General features: G+C 30.8%; 1 protein-coding gene across 1 annotated transcript; it reads left to right on the top strand.

Moving 5' to 3' along the window:
* Positions 1–10,706: 10,706 nt before the first annotated feature.
* Positions 10,707–21,191, top strand: LOC133332134 (uncharacterized). Its single transcript, XM_061540513.1, has 6 exons — positions 10,707–10,838; positions 19,204–19,333; positions 19,397–19,538; positions 19,999–20,197; positions 20,260–20,425; positions 21,079–21,191. Exons 1-6 carry the CDS (start codon positions 10,713–10,715, stop codon positions 21,189–21,191), a joined length of 876 nt encoding a protein of 291 aa, XP_061396497.1. The 5' UTR covers positions 10,707–10,712.
* The last annotated feature ends 1,727 nt before the right edge of the window (positions 21,192–22,918 follow it).

The raw sequence follows: 22,918 nt of genomic DNA, 5'->3' as shown, positions 1-22,918 counted from the left end.
CGACAAAATTAAATTTAAAGTATAATTGAACGAATAAACGATGTCTTGTATACAAAAGTCGAGAAAGGTTCGAGTTGTGTCGGTCTGCAACGAACTGGTTCAAGGGAAAAATTCTTTGAAATGAACCGACGGCACCATGCTTCTTTAGTACAATGTTTTGCTTTCGTATTCACATATTGCTCATTTGCTGCAAGAGAGGCATAACTCAAAAAACGTGATTTTCGAGTTAATGATGCACGATTGTTCGCTAAAAATTGTAAAAAATTCATATGAATTGAGAAGTTGTCTTGCAGCAAATGCGCGATATGTATATGCATTTTTGTTTAAAAATTTGATTTCTTTTGTTCAGCCGCATGACACATGGTATAATAATACAAGGTAGGGCAGCTTGAGGTGAATAGCAAAAAAGCAACTATGCACGTGTGGCTTCTTCTGCCAAAAATAAAATAAATATACGCAACAAGTTTTTGTGTTTATTTGACATTTTTTCAACAAAAAACTAAAAACGCGAAAAATGAATGAAAGGTTATAATTTCTTCCCAAAATCCAGTAGGGAATACCATTAAATGTTTGTTTCATCCATAACAAAGTAACTACTTCCAGACGAACGTGTTAAAAACATAATTTTCATTACTCGGTAAGTTCTATTTCAGTTCTATTGCAAAATATCTCGTAATATCACTTAAAATGCTTGAAATTTACATTTTTTGACTTATTAAGGAATAATATTCATAAAATAACAAAATGTTCTTTGACTTTGGTCATATTTAACAATTTAATACTTATTGAAATACATGGAATTATACTAGATAAATCTAACTGGGGGAAATTTATCCAGTTACCTTCAGTGTAGAACTGTCAAACTAGCTCTCTTTTACTGGACTTTGAAGTAAACAGCAACAGTCAGTAACAATTGTTTCCAAATATCGATTAAACAGATACAGCTTATATAATATAGAATGCATAACGGCGATATTTATTATTCAGAAAAGTTATTATAAGTATAAAAATTATGACTATATTTAAAACGTTGATACTTAAATTTAATATATTTCAAAAAGTGGGTTTGATCTATACAGTTGCAACATTTACTCTGACCAAGATTTGGTACACCTCCCATGTAATAGTTCTTGAAAATTTCACTCTTTTGGTATTTAAAATCGTTAATAATTAGCTGAATTCTATGAATTAAGCCTATAAACCAAGTGACCATGGTGCAATACAAGAGGTATATTAATGGTACCTTCTGATTACATTTTTTCTTTTGTGTGCCCCTGTTCTGACAAAACAATAACACAATTTATATATGTGTATGTAATGTCTTGAAAAGATCAAAAACATTACAGCATGCGGTAATAAAATCTTTCAATGTTTTGGGAAGAAATATTATTATAATTATATTTGCAATCCCATATTATGAAATAATCTTGACGTTTAATTTACTTTTCGCGATATTTTTCTTATTTAAAATTGTAAAAATATTTGAAATAAAGTAAAAAAATGCTGAATATGTTTATATGTAAAGTGACATAATAAGACATTACACTAGACGACAGTTTTTGTAAATTGCGTGAAGTATGCCTACCTCTTGAGGTAGGCTTGTACCATGCAAGTGACGAAAAACTCCCATACAATGGGTCTATAAAAAATTAATTTGTTGGCCTATAAAACCAATTTTGATGAAAATTGGCCGTTTACTTCTGCCTTTATTAGAACGAAGGCAATAACAAGTGTTACAATTTAGATTTTGGACCGCGCTTCAGAACTCCTCCCATAGAAAGCATACTGAAAATGAAACTTTCTATACCATAAAATAGTTAATTGCCATTAAACTCACTATATTTTTATTAATAAAAAATAAAATTCGACATACTTTTGTTACTACCATGCAAATTACCTATAGCCCTGTTTTTGAGGCAAAAATTAATATCAGCGGTTTTAAACGATTTTTTGACTTTTTAAATGATGCATATGTACAAAAAAGAGAAAACGCAGATTTCCACAGTAAAAACCGGATATAACGAACAACGGTTATAAGCAACTACACATATAACGAACAATGCTAATTCTTTCTCAAACATTTTCATTAGTTGTCTTATACATAACAAACCGTTGAAAACGATTAGGGTAGTAAGTTAAAAAAATTTCGACCCCGCGATTAGCTTTTTAAAGGAATAATTATTACAATGTCGTATGTTTTTGCAGAACTATATATACTCCTTAAGGACATAAATATGTAAAAGTGAATTAAAACCATGCTTACTACAGTCGAACACGATTATATGAACAACATTTTTTCATATGCCACTTTTTTATTTTTAATCAATCCTGAAAAAAGTAAAAAAAAAAACAAATTTTTGATGGTTTATATTCTAAGGGGAACTCAAGCCCGCCATTTCCTGTTCTTCACTTTTTATATTTTTTTTCCCATAATCTTTCCTTCGACAACCTATTTGCGGTTTAAGAGTCACGTTATTTATTTTGTAATCAAAATTCGTGTGTATTCGTTTTTTTCGCGGAAAAGTTCTATCTTGCTTGGTCATTCGATGCATCTTGACAAATGTATGCAAAATAACCTAATTTCCTATTTTAATTTGACGTATTTTTCGTCCATATTGTTGTTATTGGCAATTTTACTTGCGGGGACGTTGTGAACAACAAAATGTTTCCTTGCTTTTATTTCTTTCATCAAACCAAATATTGAAAATATTATTGTTTTTTTTCTGAAGTTCGCTAAAAAAAACTGATTTATCTTGAAAAACGCAAAAAAAATGCAATTTGAGACCTATTGGAATCAATTTAGAAGGCTTTCATTAACATATTTCAGTTGTCAAAAGATCAAACAAATTTAAACATTTTAGTAAAAGTCTATCTAAAATGACTTATGTGAAAAAAAAAAATAGCCACATTTCTTTTATTATAGTCAACTATGTAAATTTTGAATCGCTACACAAACGTATTAACAAATATTATATATTAAATAAACAGCACACACCACCGTTAATACTCTCCATGTTTAATTTTTATGCTTATGCTTTGAATTTAGCTGTTTTAAACGTTTTAAAATACGCCTTGATTTTTTAAATTTTTTTTATTTCTTTAATTTTATTTTCAAAGTTTAGAGTTTGGCGACGATTTTCACCGCTTTTAAGACACTTTTACGATCTTAAAAGATCTTACAGATACAGATTCATAAAATTTGACATGTTTTCTTTTTAATGACATCAAAAAAGATTTTATTTTCCAAAATTGAAAAAATGACTTTTTGCCCAAAAAACTGTCCAAATTACCTATAGTGCCATGGTACAATTATAAAAGGTAACAGCAAAGCCCAGCTGCTTTGATTCCAACGTAATACTAGTGTCAATATGAATTTTACAAATTATGTTTTTAAAAATGACCTAGAAAGAAAATTGGGTACGCATACAATTCGAAATTGTTCTTTACAGTTGTTCCCGTAATCAATTTACTCAATCTGCCTGCAAGGAAATTTTAAGAAAGCAAATTTTTGTTCGTGGAATAACTCGCAATTTCCAGCATTTTCATATGTTTTACACATGTGAATGGCAATGGTTCAATTAGAGGATTGATAGACTTTCATTCAGGTTTTTAAATTTTTTGAGGATTAGAAAATATTTCGCTTATAAAATAAATAATTTTATTTATAATTTGTATGTTTTGTTTACATTGTTGATTAAATGACCTTGACACTAGTATTATTTACAACAAATTTCCATGTGGTTGTTGTAGAACAATATTTGCTGTTACCTTACATACATACATTACTGATTTATCATCATTTAGATTTTCAGAAATACATCAGGATTACTTAAAATATTCCATATTATAATTTCGGTTTATTATCAAAATCAAACCTATGGAAATCAATTGGTCTTTTCCGTACTGCAAGAATCTACTAGTTTTTACTATTCTTTTTTTTTGATATCATAAAGGAAAATTCGTTATCGTAGTAACTTGCAGTATCCTTGCAGTACGGGAACAGACCAAATGTATTCGAAAATTAGTGACATAAGCTCCGTTCCAGAACCTAAAATAATCTACTCATTTTACATGTTTTGCAACTTTTTACTCGAAACCCGTTCCTCAACCCACAAAACTGGTAAAACATTGAATAAAATTTAAGAGAGCACAAAACAAAATGGCGTTCTCTTTTTGGCCGAGTAAAAATGGTAAACAGGAATGCCTACTTCTGATTGGCTGTTATGTTGATTTTGAAGTATTGCCATCTAATTTTGGCATATTTACTAGATTTGCGTTCCCGAACTTTTCAAATTATTTTGTACTCTGAGAGCAATTTTGAAATGTTTCCCTTTTAATAGATTTACTTTTAAAAAGGTACTGGAAGTTCCAGTGCCCCAATGGTGGGCAAAATTTCTCTTAAAAATATGTTTAAGGGAAAATAAAAACATGAATTATTCTTCGGAATTTATTAAATTTAATATTTTTAAAGCATAAATAATATCCCAGTAAGTTCAAAAAATAATACATTAAATATTTTTCGGAAAAAAATTTCATTAATGTTTATTTTTCTTTTAACATCAAAAAATGTAAAGAGAACCCATCAACGCTGGTGTGCCCAACTATGTCTGGAACAGACCAGTACATATATTTATTTGAAATTTTTAATCAATTACAAAATAAATGGAAATTATATTGTTAAAACTCATCTGTTATATTACAGTTATATTACACCGCCATCAAATCCCTGTATAAAGTCTTATTTATATGTATATAACACCCATGCAGCATCTAATATATATTTAGAAGACTGCCAATACGCAGAAAACCATTTTACATGTTTGTAAGGTCTGCTATCTCTACCCATTGAATATTTCTGGGTCCCAAAAGGCTTCAAAACTTTATCTATAGATAATTTGTAAAATAATATAAATACTAAGCCTTCTAAGATTTATATTATTTTACAATAGTTATTGTACCTGCATTTTAAAAATTACGTAACTGGTAGGAAGGGGTGCTCTCACCGTTACTATGGCTATGAAAAATGTCCGTCAACAATTTCGGAGCTTTTGCAAAGAGCCTTACTGGCGCTGTCCCACTGGTAACGTTCACTAGGAAGCGTAAGTTCGGCGTTTTTGCTCAACCAATACTGGATGGAGTGCTACTTCATCTATCACCAGAGTACCTTGGCAAATAGGAACGCTGATTAACGGGGAAAAGAGGGCTAATTGCACTCTATGCATGTAAGAACACCATTGGGAAAAGCTGGGGGTTAAAACCATCGACTATACACTGGTTGTATAACACCGTGGCTCTTTGTTTGGTGGAACTGCCTGCGCCACAAGTCGGCATCCAGCAAATTAGATAAGGTACAAATAGCTCTGAACGCAATGCTGATCAAAAAGCCTCTGGGCCTCAGAATTAGATGTCAGGCATATCTGGCGAATTATGCCGTGTATGTTTGCCCTTGTTCTTCATAATCTACAAGCCATGATGCAATAATAAGGTGATGTATCAAAACAAAAACCTTTGTTTTTGTCTCGACCATCTGTCAAATTTTTTCCTTATAATATTTCACATGGTTGGCAACATTGCACATCGAATTCAAGTAGAAATTACGCACTTTGACAGTTAATCAAGACATCAGCTGCTCTAAATGGACTACCTATTCATTGTGTCATGCTACAATCCTTTACATAATTTTACCAGCTGATTAAAAAATGTTTATTCAAACAAAGTGAGAGATTGGGATTTTTGAATTTGTAGAATATATATTGCCAGAAAGCCCATACTCATACATTTGTTCTGCATTTCGATCGAACTCACAAATCTCTCTTAACCCTTTCAGTCCCAGCTTAATTAATTGTGAAATCTGACAATCTTTAAGAGAAGGTAGTATAAACAAGTGTATGGGTATGTTAATTAATTTTTATTGGTTTAGTATTGCTTTGTTATCCCTTTAGAACATAGAAAATAAAAACAAACTAAGAACGAACATAACATGTGGCATCTGTTTCAATTTTTCTACAAATACATCAGAAACATTATTAATGTCTTTGGGTCTGAAAATGATAAACATATGGTCTGTCCCAGTACTTTTTAATAGTAAAGCTAGTAAAAGGGAAACATTTAAAAATCGCTCTCAGAGTACAAAATAATTTGAAAATTTCGGGAACGAACATCTAGTAAATATGCATAATTAGATGGCAATACTTCAAAATCAACATAACAGCCAATCAGAAGTAGGCATTCCTGTTTACCATTTTTACTCGGCCAAATTTCTCAAGTAAAAAGTTTACAAAGAGAACGCCATTTTGTTTTGTGCTCTCTTAAATTTTATTCAATGTTTTACCAGTTTTGTGGGTTCAGGAACGGTTTTTGAATAAAAAGTTGCAAAACTTGTAAAGTTAGTAGATTCTTTTAGGTTCTGGAACGGAACTATACTGTAGGTATCACAGCAAGGTTATGTCTCATGGTATAATAATAGAAGGTAACAGCAAGTGTTGTTGTACAAAAAACGATACAACAACCACATGTAAATTTGTTGTTGTAAGTTCTACTAGTGTCAACTCATTTGACAGAAAAATGTAAACAAACAAATTATCATCAAATTATTTTTATTTTGAAAATGAAATATTTTCGAATCCTCCAAATAAAAATTGAAAAACATGAATGAAAATCTATCAAATTTATATTTCTATCGCTTCCACATCTTTCCTATAATTGAGCCATTGCCATATATATGTGTAACACATATGAAAATGCTGGGAATAGCGAGTTATTCCTTGAAGAAAGATTTGCTTCCTCAAGCTTTCCCAGCAGGCAGATTGAGTAAATTGAATACGGGAGCACATTTAATGAAGAACAATTTCAAATTGTATTCAAATTGTATTTTTAAAAACATAATTTGTCAATTTCATATTGACACTAGTATAACGTTAGAATCAAATCAGCTGGGATTTGCTGTTACCTTTTATAATTGTACCATGGTTATGTCTCTAAAAATACATTAGCTGTTAGAATCAAATCAGCTGGGATTTGCTGTTACCTTTTATAATTGTACCATGGTTATGTCTCTAAAAATACATTAGCTGTGTTCCCAAACCTGCAATATAGTACTATATTGTACTAGTTTTGGAATTTTTGCTAGAAAAGCGTTCCCTTACGCCGAAAAGTAGGAAAAATTGAAGTTAAATTTAAGAGAGTTAAAACCAAAATGGCGTTCTCTTCTCCTATTTTCTGCAAAGCCCAATTTGGCCTAGCACGAAATAGTAAATGTAGTAAATTGTGAATTTGACATTTGATTGCCAGAGATATACAGTCCGAAATAAAGCATATGAAAGTTAGCGCTTCAACAAAAGGGACACACGCACACACATTTGCTTGAAAATAAAACCAAATAAGAAATTTAAAAATGGGCAAACAGATTTTTTATTCTCTTTTGGAGGATAGTGAAGATGAATGGCTGGCAGAAGATTCAGATGAAGATACTACAGAATGAAGACTTGGGTTGGGAACATGCATATGTTCCGAAATTTCAAGGCCAATATCTCGGGATATCACAGTAATCAGCTCCACGGAGGGCTACTAACGGTAATCATTTTAAAATGATCCGAGTGGAGCCCCTAAACTTGACTTCTTCAATATCTTGTTGTTCTAGTGCGCTAAAACAATGCAATCAAAATATCTACCAATTTCAATAGCATTAACATTATGGGAGCGTCCAGCCATGTAAGCCTTTCCGGGCTTGGAGTCGTCGGAAACTCCACTTCCAAATATTCGATAATGTTTTCCTATAAATTATGCAAATAAAAAATAACTATTAATATTATCAAAATCACACAATGGACGCCGTTTAACTTTTTGTTTCTTTGTGAGCATTAGGTTTCTGTAGTCTTTTTTTTTTTTTTGTCCTTAACTGATGAAATTTTTGATTTGGACGTTTCTTCATGTTTTAACTATTTTCCGTTCCTTTACTTTTTGCGCAAATCTTGTATGTGAGAGTAATTTTTGATAGTTCTCTCTTTTACTACCTTTACTATCAAAAAATACGGGAACGAACCTATTTATAGTACGTTTACATTTAACCGGATTTCGTTAACCCAGTGGGTTTCAATTGTCAATTCCTTTGCATATATGTCAAATAAATCCTCATAAAGTAGATTTTTCCGTTAAAAAGTTCTAATGTATATGCCGTTTAATATATACAATTTTAAATCGATTAAATAAATACTCGAATACTGTGGCCGGAGTCTTCATTTGAGCGCATATGATGTTTTACTATGACAGCACTTTATTCTTATATACATTTTAAAACAAAATGGTGAATTTATTTATTGTGTCGAATATCAGGCCCGTATTTAAATTTCGTGCGTTGTGTACTAAAATTCCCACCTTCTCACCTATATAGGGTTAGTTGAACGTCCGTATTATCAAAATACGCAAGGACCTTATTTACTAGTGTGTCATTGAAACAGATGATGAAAACATTTTGTTGCTTAGTCTGCTTTTCCACAGGCAGATTTTTATTTCGCAAATTTTTTGATTTCTCTTTTGAAATTTTCGCTTGCTTTTCCATTAGCAAATTTTTCTTTGCCAAATTTGCGAATCAAAATACAAAATAAAGAAAATAAAAGTCAAAAGTGTTTGCATTTTAAAGGTTTTTTTTTAATATTTTTTATATAGTTTATTATATAAATTGCAAAAATTAAAAATTAAATTTCACTTGCACAAATTAAAGCAACAGGTTTGTAAACAAAAGCCGGCTGTGTGTCAGTAAAGCGAATAGGTTCAAAAGGAAATGTCAACAAAATTGTTTTCAACGAACAGAGCAAAGCAGAATTTGCGTGTACGGCAAATTCTGAACAGGCAAATTTTTGTTTTTCTTCCTCGCACCCCTCTCGCCTAAAAACTCAGTATTTGCCAAATAAAAATTTACCTGTGGAAAAGCAGACTTAACCGAAAAATTTATACATTTATATCATGGTATAATAATAGAAGGTAACAGCAAGTGTTGTTGTACAAAAAACGATACAACAATCACATGTAAATTTTGTTGTAGTAAGTTATACTAGTGTCAACTCATTTGACATAAAAATGTAAACAAACAAACAAATTATCATCAAATTATTTTTATTTTGAAAATGAAATATTTTCGAATCCTCAAAATAAAAATTGAAAAACATGAATGAAAAGCTATCAAATTTATATTTCTATCGCTTCCACATCTTTCCTATAATTGAGCCATTGCCATATATATGTGTAACACATATGAAAATGCTGGGAATAGCGAGTTATTCCTTGAAGAAAGATTTGCTTCCTCAAACTTTCCCAGCAGGCAGATTGAGTAAATTGAATACGGGAGCACATTTAATAAAGAACAATTTCAAATTGTATCCGTTCCCAATTTTCCTGTTGGGTGATTTTTAAAAACATAACTTGTCAAATTCATATTGACACTAGTATTACGTTGGAATCAAATCAGCTGGGATTTGCTGTTACCTTTTATAATTGTACCATGCATTTATATATGTAAAAAAAACAAATGTTGTCAATGACTGGAGTTCTATTTTCAAAAAAATCGATACCAAAAATAAATTGACAATTGTGCTTAAAAACTTTATAAGAATAAAGTGTTTCCTTAATAAAATCTTTAAACATAAGGATGAATTAGAAAAAAGACCATTTGAACATGAAAAAATCATGATTTGTATCTTGTTGTGAAATATTAAAGTTTTGTTTTGCATTATTCCTGACTCTTCAAAAACACAGGCAAATTTTGGTAACATCTCTAAAAGGATGTATTTATTTGTAGTTGCTATTGCTATATGAATTAAAAAATGCATAATAATATTTTTTTATCAGTAACCGTTCTCAAAAAGTGGTAAACTTTCCAAAATTCTAAAGAAGAAACTAAAAAACATTTTTGATACCATTCTTGTGGTTTCCTGAACATGTAGTTTAAGATTTAAATTAAGCTTGGTTGAAGAATCTGCTGGAATAAACTATTTGTAAACTTTTTACAAAATTTATTTCATGCATTTTCTTTTCATATAATTTACATTTCATGAAAAAATAGAGTCCAGATTTACCAATTCTTCGAAACATCTTTGAGAGCAATAAATGTTCCCGCATAATAAATAAATTATTGTGCATGCCAGCTAATTTTCTCAGTTGTTGCTACTAAATATTTAAAATATGTACTTTTATTTTCCCGTTCAATATTCAGGTACGTAGCAACGTTAAATTTCATCGGAAGGTTGAGGATTTTGCGCCAACAGGTAGAAGTATGCAACAAAAACGACGCTAATCGTGTATAGCGTTTTATTCTCTCCAAAATTTGTTTGTGTTTTAAAGATACGCCTGAGATTTGTCGGTCTCTTTCTCTCGCTCTCGATCTTAACTTAAAAATACAGCTTACCAAGATCTCGGTCTTGGTCGCTACTTACCTGGCTGGTTGTCGATTAGTAGTAAAACTATCGCCATAGGAGTTGAAACAAAAACCGAGTCGTAATATTTTTGTATTGTAGATTGTGAAAACGTACATAAAAAGAAATCAAACTGGTTTCAACAAAACACGATTGTTAAAAATTCGAATTTCATTTTTGTTCGTGAAATATGAAATTCAGATAAAAATAGCTGACTAAGTGAAGAAAATATACAAGAGATTCTACGGGCAACAAAATTTTAAATATTAAGAAAAATATCGAAAACGTAGCGAGAAAAACAGAAAAATGCCCTGCTCCGCTGTTACGCTTTCTATAGCCACAATCGCCTCAATAATAGCAATCGCTTTATTGGTTATTGCATTTTCTACAGATAACTGGTTACATTATGAGGTGAAAAGAAACAACATACAGGTGTGTATCCATTAACATCGAATGAGAATAGTGCAATCCTACCGACATCTTGAAGTCCATGATTTGGAAAGAAATTCAAAGAGTCAACAAGAAAATTAAACAAAAAAGAAAAAAAAACTTTCTACAACAACGCTAGTGTTAATGTTTAAATTAATTTAATAATTATAAAATATTCATTTTATGTGCATATAGGGACTCACACACACATACACATATTTTTCAACCCAATATGGATGTGTGTCGTGCTTGTGAGTACGTGTGAGATCCGATGGAATGCGACTTGTACACAAAGAAACTAAAATCCCAAATCTACAACACTAACAAATCAACCATCCAACCAACCAACCAACTAACAATAACACAAGAGAAGAACCGATTCCAAACACTTTAAGTTCTCTTCACAATTCTCTTTGTTGTTGAACCATTGCTTCCCAACTAGCTACACATGTATGTATGTGCGTGGCTGGAAAATACGGTGCACCAATATTTCGGCTATGGATCTAATATAAAGCCCAATACATATATCTTTAAATCTATTGATGACCATAAAGAATGTTCGTCATTGATAAATACATAGTTTTATATTTAACAAAACAGCAGACGTCCACATCCCAAAAAACGTTCATTTATTAGCTTTGGTATAAAAGAATATATCATACTAGATCCTTTGCCACATGGTGGCAGCAAATAAATTCGCATATTGACGCCATAGATAATATTTATGCACAACCATTCCTCACAGAGTGTATTGTGAAATTTTTATCCAAAAATATTTCATACTCACATATTTGTAATAAACTGAAAATCCACACCCAATGTACTAAGGGGGCCATGAAAGTGAAAGTTCGCCAAACGTTTGGATGCATGTGTTCAGAGGTCGTTCGAATTTCTCGACGAATTAAATCGTTTTAACATATTTTCTAACCTGCAAATTTTATTTGCAAATAATATTGAGCTTATCTTAATGTCTGTCACAAGATATGATAATATGTATGTCAGGCAAACTGAACATGCCTATAGAAAAATCTTTCAAAACACAGTACAGTATTCAAATATCTGGCATCCATTTTCTGTCTTTTGGTCACTGGAACACATACAAAACTATATTGAAGACTAAAAAACAATGGTCTGTTCGAGAACCTGCAAGAATGAACTGCATTTTACTACGATAACATTTTTTCCTTTATTATATCGATGAAAATAGTAAAAAATAGTAGATTATTGTAGTATGGGAACTGGCAACACATACTTTTTAATATTTTAGAAGTTTTCAAAAATATTCAAAAAATTCACATTTTGCTTTCAAAGATGTTTTAAAAAATCTTTGGCATATACCAATATTAAACTGCAACAATATAGGAATTTACATAAGTCTTTCAAAATCAACAATAAATCATAAATTGACATCCCTCTATTCAAACTCGGCCAAACTAATTTTTCGTAATTGTAAAGAACATACAGGAGAACACTTTAGAATTTAAAATTATTAAAAATATTTGTAATTATGATATCTTTATCGATGTCGTCCTTAGGAACAAAATTTTTTAAGTTGTTCCAATAGTCGGCATATGGGTGAATAATAAGCAACTTTTCGATCATGTTGGCTCCAAATTGAAAAAAATGTTAAATAAGTGCTCTAAATTACGATTAATTTATAAAAAAAAACGGTTAGAGCGATTTTACATAATGGAAGACATTGTAGAATCTTAAATTTTTTAATCTCTGAAATGCCTTATTTAGACATGCCGAGAATTGGATAACAAGTTCCGAAAATCGGCACCATGTTTTATAATTGTATTATTTTAATAAATAATATTCTTTTATATAACTTTTTCAATACAACACTGATTTAAAAATCGATTAAATATATAAAGTGCCGACTATTGGTACAAAGGCACTATTTTACATAATTATTAATTTAATCTACTTCAATACAAATTAATTAAAGAAATTTGTATTCCATCGGGGAGTAAACAAAATTTCGAAACAGACGAACCTAAATACAATATCGTGGAAAAGATGCACTTGGAATGGTGAAACGTTTAAAAAGCGAAAATTCTTAAAGTGCCGACTATTGGTGCACTTACCCTATACGATTTAAAATCGACTCGATTAACGAAATCCAGAAATACATCCTAATTGTTTACACATACCTTTTATCAAATCTAATCTAAATGTCGATCAGCTGATGTTTTTAGTATACATATAAATTTATTAATTTGCACCAAAAATATTTCTTTGCAATTTGAAAATAAGAAGAAAATTGTTGAAAATTTGACAATCGCCATGGAATATGGAATTTATTTTTCATTTTATTTGAAATTGATATATGAATTCCATATTAAAAAGGGTTGCCATTATCAATTTCCCAAATGAGACTACCTTGTATAGTTATGCCATGTTACCAATGATGTAAACTTCATTTTTAAACAAATGGATTTTAGAATATATTTTTCAAAACATCACATATACATTCGCATATTTTGTATATGACTTTGGCATAAAAATTGAAAATTACAAGTTGCTATGGCCTACCATCAATAATTGTACCATGGTTTAAACTATAAGCTCGCAAATTTCTTTACTTATTAATTTTGTCTTCGCATATTTTCAACTATTACGTGTACATGTGTACAGATTTTGACTGAGGCACCCTAATGGAAATACAACAACATCAATTATTCGTAGGTATTTAGAATTTTATTCATTCGTGTGTTGAGAGACTAAAGTTGCTCATTGTTCAAGTATGAAGCCGTTAGAGAGTAGACGATTTCAGAATCACTGTCACAAGGCAAAAGTGTTGATTATTTCATCTGGTTGTTGGTTGGCGTTGGCTCGCCATTGCTTTAACCATGAAAGAACAGGTTTTGAGTACAGATGTTTAAGTCGCCATTCAAAGATATAGCGTTGGGTTAAGCTTCAATTGGCATTTCGTCTATTTATGCAGAAAAACATCTTTGCACACACACACACACATAAACGTGTTTCTTTGTTTGTATTTACGATGTTGGTCAACATTATTTTCGTACATAGTTTAAATTCTTTTCTAACGGAATGCTTAAGAAACTCCGCATAACTTGGCGTTCTATTATAAATTAAAGTAATATGTATATATGTACTTTCACTACTATTTGTATACACGCGGATATCCTAGAACCACGTCGACTACATCGGTTAAAGGGATAGTTTGGGGATGCATCGTCCTAAGGCTACGCTTACATTAAACCAATTTTAATAAAACGCGCCATAATATTCCAAAATCGTAAAATACGACATTTAGGCGCAGCACTTTTTCCATATTTATTTATTCTTTGTAGAGTAGTAAATTTTACAAATTTTAAATATTAAAAAAATGGCCTCATAATGTATAAAACTACCTATAATACCCTATTATATGTCAACTAGTTGCGGCTTGTTACGTTAGACTGAATTTAACACGTTTTTTACATTGTATTTTAAATATTGATTCATCCCACAAATGATAAATATCTTCCCTACGGAAGTTGAAAGATGTTACTGCAGTATGGATGAAACAAACATTTCATTTTGGAAAGAAATTACAAAATTTAATTAAAAAGTTCTAATGTATATGCCATTTTACATTGAACAAACTTTGAAGGCAGTTTTTTACACGTTAGCTTTAGAATCACTATTTATAATAAAATGGGATTTGAAAATTGACATTAAAAAACAAACATTTATTCATAAAAAAAAATTAATTATTACATTTGTAGCATAGCATGCCATGCATATGTAGATTTTAAATACAAAATAAAATACTACCAACCGAAAAAGGGAATGCGGTTAATGTATTAAACGGCATATACATTAGAACTTTTTACCGGCTTAACCTACTTTATGAGGATATATTTGACATACATATATGCAAAGTAATTGACAATTGAAATCCACTGGGTTAAAGAAATCCGGTTAAATATAAAAGTACTAATAATGTAGACTTTGTTCAAAGGTTAAATCAATCAATACAAGGTAGGGTAGCTTTTTGGTCTATTCCCGTACTGCAAGAATGTACTCGATTTTACTATTTTCTTCGATATAATAAAGGAAAAATTCGTTATCGTAGTAAAAACTAGTAGAATCTTGCAGTACTGGAACAGACAATTTGTTAAAAAGGTGAAAATACACCTCTACCTCATGGGCAATAATGTCAGAATTAATGAAAACAAATGCAACAGGTCATTCGGTTCATTTGACACATTTTTAAAATTTTACCAAAAACGCGAAAAATGAATGTAATGTCCATCAATCAAAATATAATCCACTTATTTTTTGAATATGATTAAGATGACGTATACGCTATGGAGAGAATTTAGCAAATCTAATCTACCATAAATTGGCACATCATTAGTCTAATGAAATTAAAATGGGTATGGCACTACCTGCGTTACCAGTATACAGTCATTTCCATGGTAAAAAAATTGTAGTACATTTGACTATGTAGTATATTATAGTCAGCTACTTGGGTTATAAAAGTTACATATGTATACAAAATTACATATTTTTGTATGAAAGCTATTCGAAATTATAGTTCCGTTCCAGAACCTAAAAGAATTTACTCATTTTATATGTTTTGTAACTTTTTACTCGAAAACCGTTCCTCAACCCACAAAACTGGTAAAACATTGAATCAAATTTAAGAGAGCACAAAACAAAATGGCGTTCTCTTTGAAAACTTTTTACTTGAGAAATTTGGCCGAGTAAAAATGGTAAACAGGAATGCCTACTTCTGATTGGCTGTTATGTCGATTTTGAAGTATTGCCATTTAATTTTGGCATATTTACTAGATTTGCGTTCCCGAACTTTTCAAATTATTTTGTACTCTGAGAGCAATTTTGAAATGTTTCCCTTTTACTAGGTTTACTATTAAAAAAGTACTGGAACGGACAATATATTGTTGAACCTAATCATTAAGTTATATATTATATATATTCACAATTAAATATAAATTTCAATTTCAATTATAAAGCGGATTGAGTGTAAAAGGGAGGGATATTGGACTAGTAAAAATATTTTACCAATTTAAAAAATAGCAATTTATATAAAAACATGTTACAAAAAATATATGAGCACTTCCGGATTCACTTACACGACATTCAGATGCAAAATCAAACTTTAAATGTTAAATAAATCAAACACAATTATATTTATTACAATTGACCCCTAATACTTTTTTTGTAGCACTTTAGGAGTACTATTAGTGGTAAAAAATTGAGGCCTCAGGTTTTTATCTTTTGAAATAAAATCCACAAAAGAGGGGTCACTCACGCGACTTCAAATGTACATTACTTTAGACATCATTGCTAATAATGGGAAAACTCTGCAAACTGTGTGAACATTTTGAACTTCAAATATTCTAAGGTCAAATATTCTATACATGAATAAATTATATCTAGCATTATTATTGCACTTTCAAAATTATTAAATTTGATATATCCTTTTTGCTAAGGTCACGCAAGCGACGTAACTCACGCGACATTTTTGATTTTGCAGTTTTTATTTCTGCATTTATAGCCATTAAATTAGTATTTGTGGGAAGAACAAGAAGAAAAAATGACAAATGTGGTCTTTCATTATATTTTTTGCCGTTACTTCAGGTTTCTGTGCACAATTGAAAAAATAAATTCTTAGACTTTGGTTTACCTTTTGCCGGAAATGCCCATATGTAAAAAAAAAGATTTTGATTAATTGCATTATGTATTTTGGTTTACCCTATATATAATTTATTTCGAAGAGTGCAATATTGATCATTATACCCATCGGTAATCTATAAAATAGTTGAGTCATTACCCTTTACATTACCCCAGTACCTACTGATGATATCCATAGACAACTTTTTCAATTGACAAATTGATCCAACCTGTATTTTGTATGCCAATTTTGTGAACATGGTAACTAGATTGCTTAGTAACTAGCTATATATAACAGAGAATTAATATATATGTCTATTGAACGACTGGGATTATTCTCTCTTATAATTGTGTAAATGTGTGTGTGTGTGTGTGTGACAAATTTGAAACACCCCGACGGCCCGGGCTCACATTTGGGTACAAAATTCACAATCAATGAAAATACAATCAAAACTATTGCCACTAATTTCGGTGAAAATAATTTCCGGAATAACATATTTCGATTACAACATATCTGCGGGTAAAACTTCAATCAATAATTTAGTAACGTCAACATAATCTTCTTAAACAATACACTTGTTACCACAATTTGAGGCCCTAAGGGCTTATATAAATTCTGAGACAATGTGTGGGATATCTAATATCGCCAATCTTGGTAAAATGGTCAAGCCAATTAGTAGCGGTCTTTCATTTGGTCGTTGGTGCTAATGAAGCTTATTGCAATGCTCTAACATTATATAAATAGTCGTGGAACGGTCAAAGTAATTTTTTAAAGGTCTAGTAGTCATGAGTTTATTTACACAATTTTATGTTAAATGTGTGTGAGTGCTAGAGTGCAGTCGGCAGATTCATTACTGGAATATAAATGTAATAGGCACTGTACACATATGGGCTTTTATACGTATGTGGGTTTGTACATATGTTTCCTGTTGAACATTGCTGCATAGCCATGCGAACTCATACGCAATATAGACGCGCGTGCGCAGCGTTTTCGTGTGGTATGCGGTACGGGGAATAATTTCATTGCAGCACTTACAACAAATATGTAGTTGTCATTTTCTAATTTTCACTTTTAATTTAATATGGTCAAACTATTTCAAATGTCTTTCCGAAAATGGCAACTTTATTGAAGTTTGCAATTTTAGAAAATTAGGTTAAATACACAATTTAATGCACGTAGATAGGTAAAGTTGCATCACATCAGGCACAAACAAGCTGATGTAGAATTACGCTAATATTGAATATATACAAGTCATTTGATTTGATATACAAGTCATTAAAACACATTTTGGGATTATTTAAATGACTGCCAATTGAGCCGCTCTTAGTGCACACATCGAATGACTCCACATTTTGACAAATCTCAATTTAACATTTTTTATTTTTATAATAAGTTTTACGTTTTTCAAAGTATTCATATTAAAAAAAAGATACATATTAAAATAAAAAACCAAAACATAAGTTAATCCATATATGTTTACCATTTGAGGAGAAGGATTTAAATTTTCACAGCACATTAAATTATATTTAAATATCGTGTTAAATTTTAAAAAAGCTTCAAATAATTAATATTATATTTTATTTCGAAGCTGTGATTTACTATACAAATTATCTTGTTATACGCAACAAAATAAAAAATATGTTACAACAACTATATAAGCTAATGTTTATGCCAATTAGAATTAAAAATATTATTTAATAATAGCAAAAATATTTAAAATTTCACAATTCCAATTAGAGCAAAATTCACACAAATTATTTCAAAACACATTTATGCACTGTTACCACACAAACAAAGACCACAAAATTAGTGAACATTCACGACAGGGTTGCCAAATTGTTATTACGCAGTTTGACAGTTAATCAAGTCATCAGCTGTGCTAAAAGGTCTACCTATTTATTGTGCCATGGTATAATCATGGCACAATGAATAGGTAGTCTATTTAGAGCAGCTGATGTCTTAATTAACTGTCAAAGTGCGTAATTTCTACTTGAATTCGATGTGCAATGCTGCCAACTTTTTCAAATATTATATGGAAACATTTGACAGATTGTGGAGACAAAAACAAATGTTTTTGCATCATGGGTATAATCATGGCACAATGAACGTTCTGAAAAAATATGAATTAAAAATAATTCTCTTTATATTTCATTATCAGTTAATCCTAGCTCTGACAATTTTCTATTCAACATTGAGTACATTTTTGTAAAACTTAAGTTATTTTTTCAAACAATTTTCATCAATCATCGATACTAGTATTACACAAAAAATTTTCAAGTGGCTGTTGTTTAGTTTTTTGTACAACAACACTTGCTATTACCTTATATTATTGTAAAATGGAATGCAACAAACAATTATTTGCACTATAGTTATTTTTCGTGTTGAACCTTATTCTGTCATGATATGCTCTAAAATTTAATGCTTTGCTAGATGTGGATCCCATCAATGACTCTGACAAAATTAAATATTGAGGTTACTTCCAATGAAGATGATGATGAAGAGACAAACTTAAATAACATACTTTTTTATATTTGTCATAACTCAAACATTTGTGTGTTCCACATAATCAGCTTTGACGAAAACAAAAGCTTCAAAGTGACATAGTAAATATGAAATCAGTCGAAACTCGATAAATAAAAAACAATAGTTATAAGACATTATTTTTATAACACAATTATGATATATTTTTTAATTGTATTTGTTTATTATTTGCAGGCATTTGCAGCTAAACATTCCGATTCCGAAACTCTGTTAAGTAATTTAAATAACAAATATTTCTATTATACAAGAACCCGAGGCCTTTTCAGAATATGCTATCCCAAAGAGAAGCCACCGACAAGTGCAGGTAAAATCTTTAAGAAAAAAAACTGTGAACAGGCCATTATTAATCAGTTGCGCTATATTACAGTTCCAACATATCTATCACCAATAGAGACGCATTGCTCGAATATAGACTATTTCCCACAAATGGAGGAGGATAAGATATCAAGCGAAGATGTTACATCAAGGCTACATTTGGCTCGTTCATGCATAGCAATGTTCATATTAAGGTAAAGTTAATTTAAAATTAAAAATTGAATCATTTTTATTGTAGACAGAGCCAGAAAAAGACGGCGTCCTTTTATTAAGATTTGCTCTGACTAACTATTGTTATGATTTGACAGGTTTTAGAACAGAAATACTAAAAATTTCATAAAAATTTTTACAAAAATCTTCTAATTGTTACATTTAACCATCTTCGGTGAAAAACATAATAACATATAAACATTTTTACGACCATCTCAAAAAATATTTCGTTTTAAAATCATTCATACACACATCCATCCATAATCCACTTTTTTATCTTACAAGGCTTGACCTAATATAGAACTACAATTGTAATCATCTTTCGCAGCTACAGGCTGTTACTATGAGATATACCTTACTAAGAGCCTCTTGATTAATAAAATATAAAACGTATTGAATAGACTGCCGAAATATCTAATTAATTTGTTACTTATTCACTTACAGCTTCATCACAACCTTCTGCGCTTTCTGGACTGGTTTGTCCGGATGCTGGAAAAGATCGTCGGGTGCTATTACAGCTACTTCAATTTTACTGCTTGCAACGTGCCTGCTTGCCGCCGGTGCTATGGGTCTCTGGCATACTGTTGAGTTCTTTGAAAAAGAGAAAGTTGTCGGAGAAGACTACTATCAGCAATGGACTACCGTAAGTACTTCATTTATGCCTTAATGTACTTCGACATTTTCATTCTGTCTTCATCCCCACAGGTACTAAGAGACAATACCAAAATTACATATGATTGGTCATATATTGTTGCATGGGCCGGTGTAGGTTCTTGTCTTCTGGCTGCCATATTGCTATCGGGAGCTGCTGTTTGTCTAAGAAGTGAACGGGAGAAAGAAGAACAATTAAATTTGCAATATCTTATGCCAGGTAATTAATTATAAATTATACGAAAGCGAAGGTATTCTATAGGTATTTGCCTATTCCAATAAAACCTTGAATTGAAATACAGAAAATGAAACCGGATCCCTTACACAAACTACGGCACAAACCATTCCTATTTTAATTGCAGAAATGGGTGCACGTTTTTTACTTTAAGCTTTTAAAGTTAAAATCCGAAACATTACTTATCAATTTATAAAAATGTGCTCTTCAAGATATCCTCTCTCCAAGTGTATCTTGGATCACAAAACTACTCAAATTTATAGTATGTATTAGTTTATGCATCGGTCCAAGGTCCCACTAGTTAAACTCCATACAACAATGGCAAACCTACGGATTGGGAACGGTTGGACTTTAATTCCTGTACAAATAACACGTTTCCAGTTGACCAAGCTTCATATTTTTTTAAACAAATAAACATGCATTGATAAGACTTATATATTTTTTCATGTATAAAATGTATCATGTATGTGATTTATTGCACCTCTTTCAAATTAGCAATCAATATGATAATTTCTGAATAGCAATTAAAAAAATACAATATAGTATATAACACATGTTTTGCGTGTATGTATACAAATAAGTGATATATAATTATGTATATGTTTTTGAACCATATTAATTTATTTTTTCTTTTGCAGTATATTCACAAAAACAACCTCCTTATCCACCCTACGCCAACTATCCTCAGCCTCAAATGTTTGCCGCTGGTCCGTATTACCATGGGTCGCAATATGGTCCATACAACTACTAAGGACGACGGATAACTTCAATAAATCACAAATGATAATACATTCATTCAATACACATATCTAACAAACCTGTTGACCGAATCATCATCCGTAATATCCATGATTGCAGTGACAGGTGCATTGGAATATGTCCACTGTGACTGTTTCGTGCTTTAAACGGTGTACGTCGGTATTACTATGATGGAAAAAAATTCTAGTGAACAGCAATGAAATTATTTATTTTCAATAACTTTACACAGATATAATCAGAGCATTTTGTTTTTTCCTTCTTCTCGATAATAATCGCAACCACAATAATTACATATATTCATATTTGTAATAATATAGATATAAAGACTTGATTGGTGATGAATAAAGAAGTGTGATGTACACTTCTGGATTTGTTATGGAATCTATCAACGAACCTTAAGTATGTTAGATGTTATTTAATATGTGTATTATATTCTACGTTTTCGTAAGTTTTCTAATTAATAAGTGGCAATTTGTAGTGAACTGAATATTGTCTTCCATGGATTAAAAGTGAATATAGTGCACACACACATGCGCACGCATTTCTTGGAGAATGCATTAAGCAAAACACAATAAATATTAACAGTTAGAGAATCTAGTTTAAGTGCATGCTGTTGTCTAAATTCGTGCACTTGCATGTATGCATAGTTACATATGGATACATTTAGAAGTAAAAATTATATACTTACAAATATTTATGTTTTCATTTTGTTCTATATTATTATTATTTTTAAATAAAAGAAATATTTTAATAAAATTGTCTATGGAACATAAACATCTGTTAGTGATGGAATTTTCTTTTTTTTTCATTTGTTTTTGTTATAAAACGAAATGTGAGATTTTTATAGTACGTTTACATTGTACCGGATTCCGGTAACCCAGTGGGTTTCAATTGTCAATTCCATTGTATACATGTCAAATAAATCCTCATAAAGTAGATTAACACGGTAAAAAGTTCTAATGTAAATGCGGTTTTATATCCAATGTTTTAGGGTCGTGCCTAATTTATTGCGCTCCGTACAAAAATACTCACCTTCTCACCTTTATAGGGTTTGTAAGACGTCCGTATTACCCAAATACGCAAGAACTTTATGTGCATCTGTGCCAATTGAAAATAGCAAAAATGGATGAAAACATTTTTTTAATTGATCGAAAAATGTTTTCATTTATAGAAAAACAAATCTTTCAATGACTGGAATTCTATTTTCAAAAAACAAAAAATTCAAAATACGCATTGTCAATGTTGAAATTTGTCAACTTTATACTTTTATGCGCAATGCGTATTTTGGTAACATTCATTTATGCCATGTTCTGACGGTCATTCGAACAACGTAGTTCGCTCTCAGAATTACGTACATGAATTAACCCGTTCATACAGCACTATTCTTAATTCATGTCATCAGAGTTTTTTATTTCAAACATTTTGTTTCTTGTTTTACACCAAAATTGTAACATATTTGCGTGAATCACATATGGATCTAAATCACTGTTCACCATGTAATTATTATTTTTGTTGTTTTTGCGTGCAGAAACTATTGAAAATAATTGGTTTGTTCCCGTTTTTAAAATGTATATTCAGGAACAGGACAAATGATTTTTTTCAGTTATAAGGGTCGTACCTAAATTCATGCGTATGCGTACGAATTTATTCACCTCAGAAGTTAAATACATGTATTTAATCCCATGTACAGACGAGCGTTGTTCGCTCTCTCATTCGTTG

This window comes from Musca vetustissima, unplaced genomic scaffold (genome assembly GCF_032173495.1).
Source record: "Musca vetustissima isolate MV318-11 ecotype Yass unplaced genomic scaffold, APGP_CSIRO_Mvet_v1 utg51637, whole genome shotgun sequence".
NCBI classification, from domain to species: domain Eukaryota; kingdom Metazoa; phylum Arthropoda; class Insecta; order Diptera; family Muscidae; genus Musca; species Musca vetustissima.
Note: the sequence above shows the minus strand (reverse complement) of the source record. Positions and strands in the feature narration are given on the sequence as shown.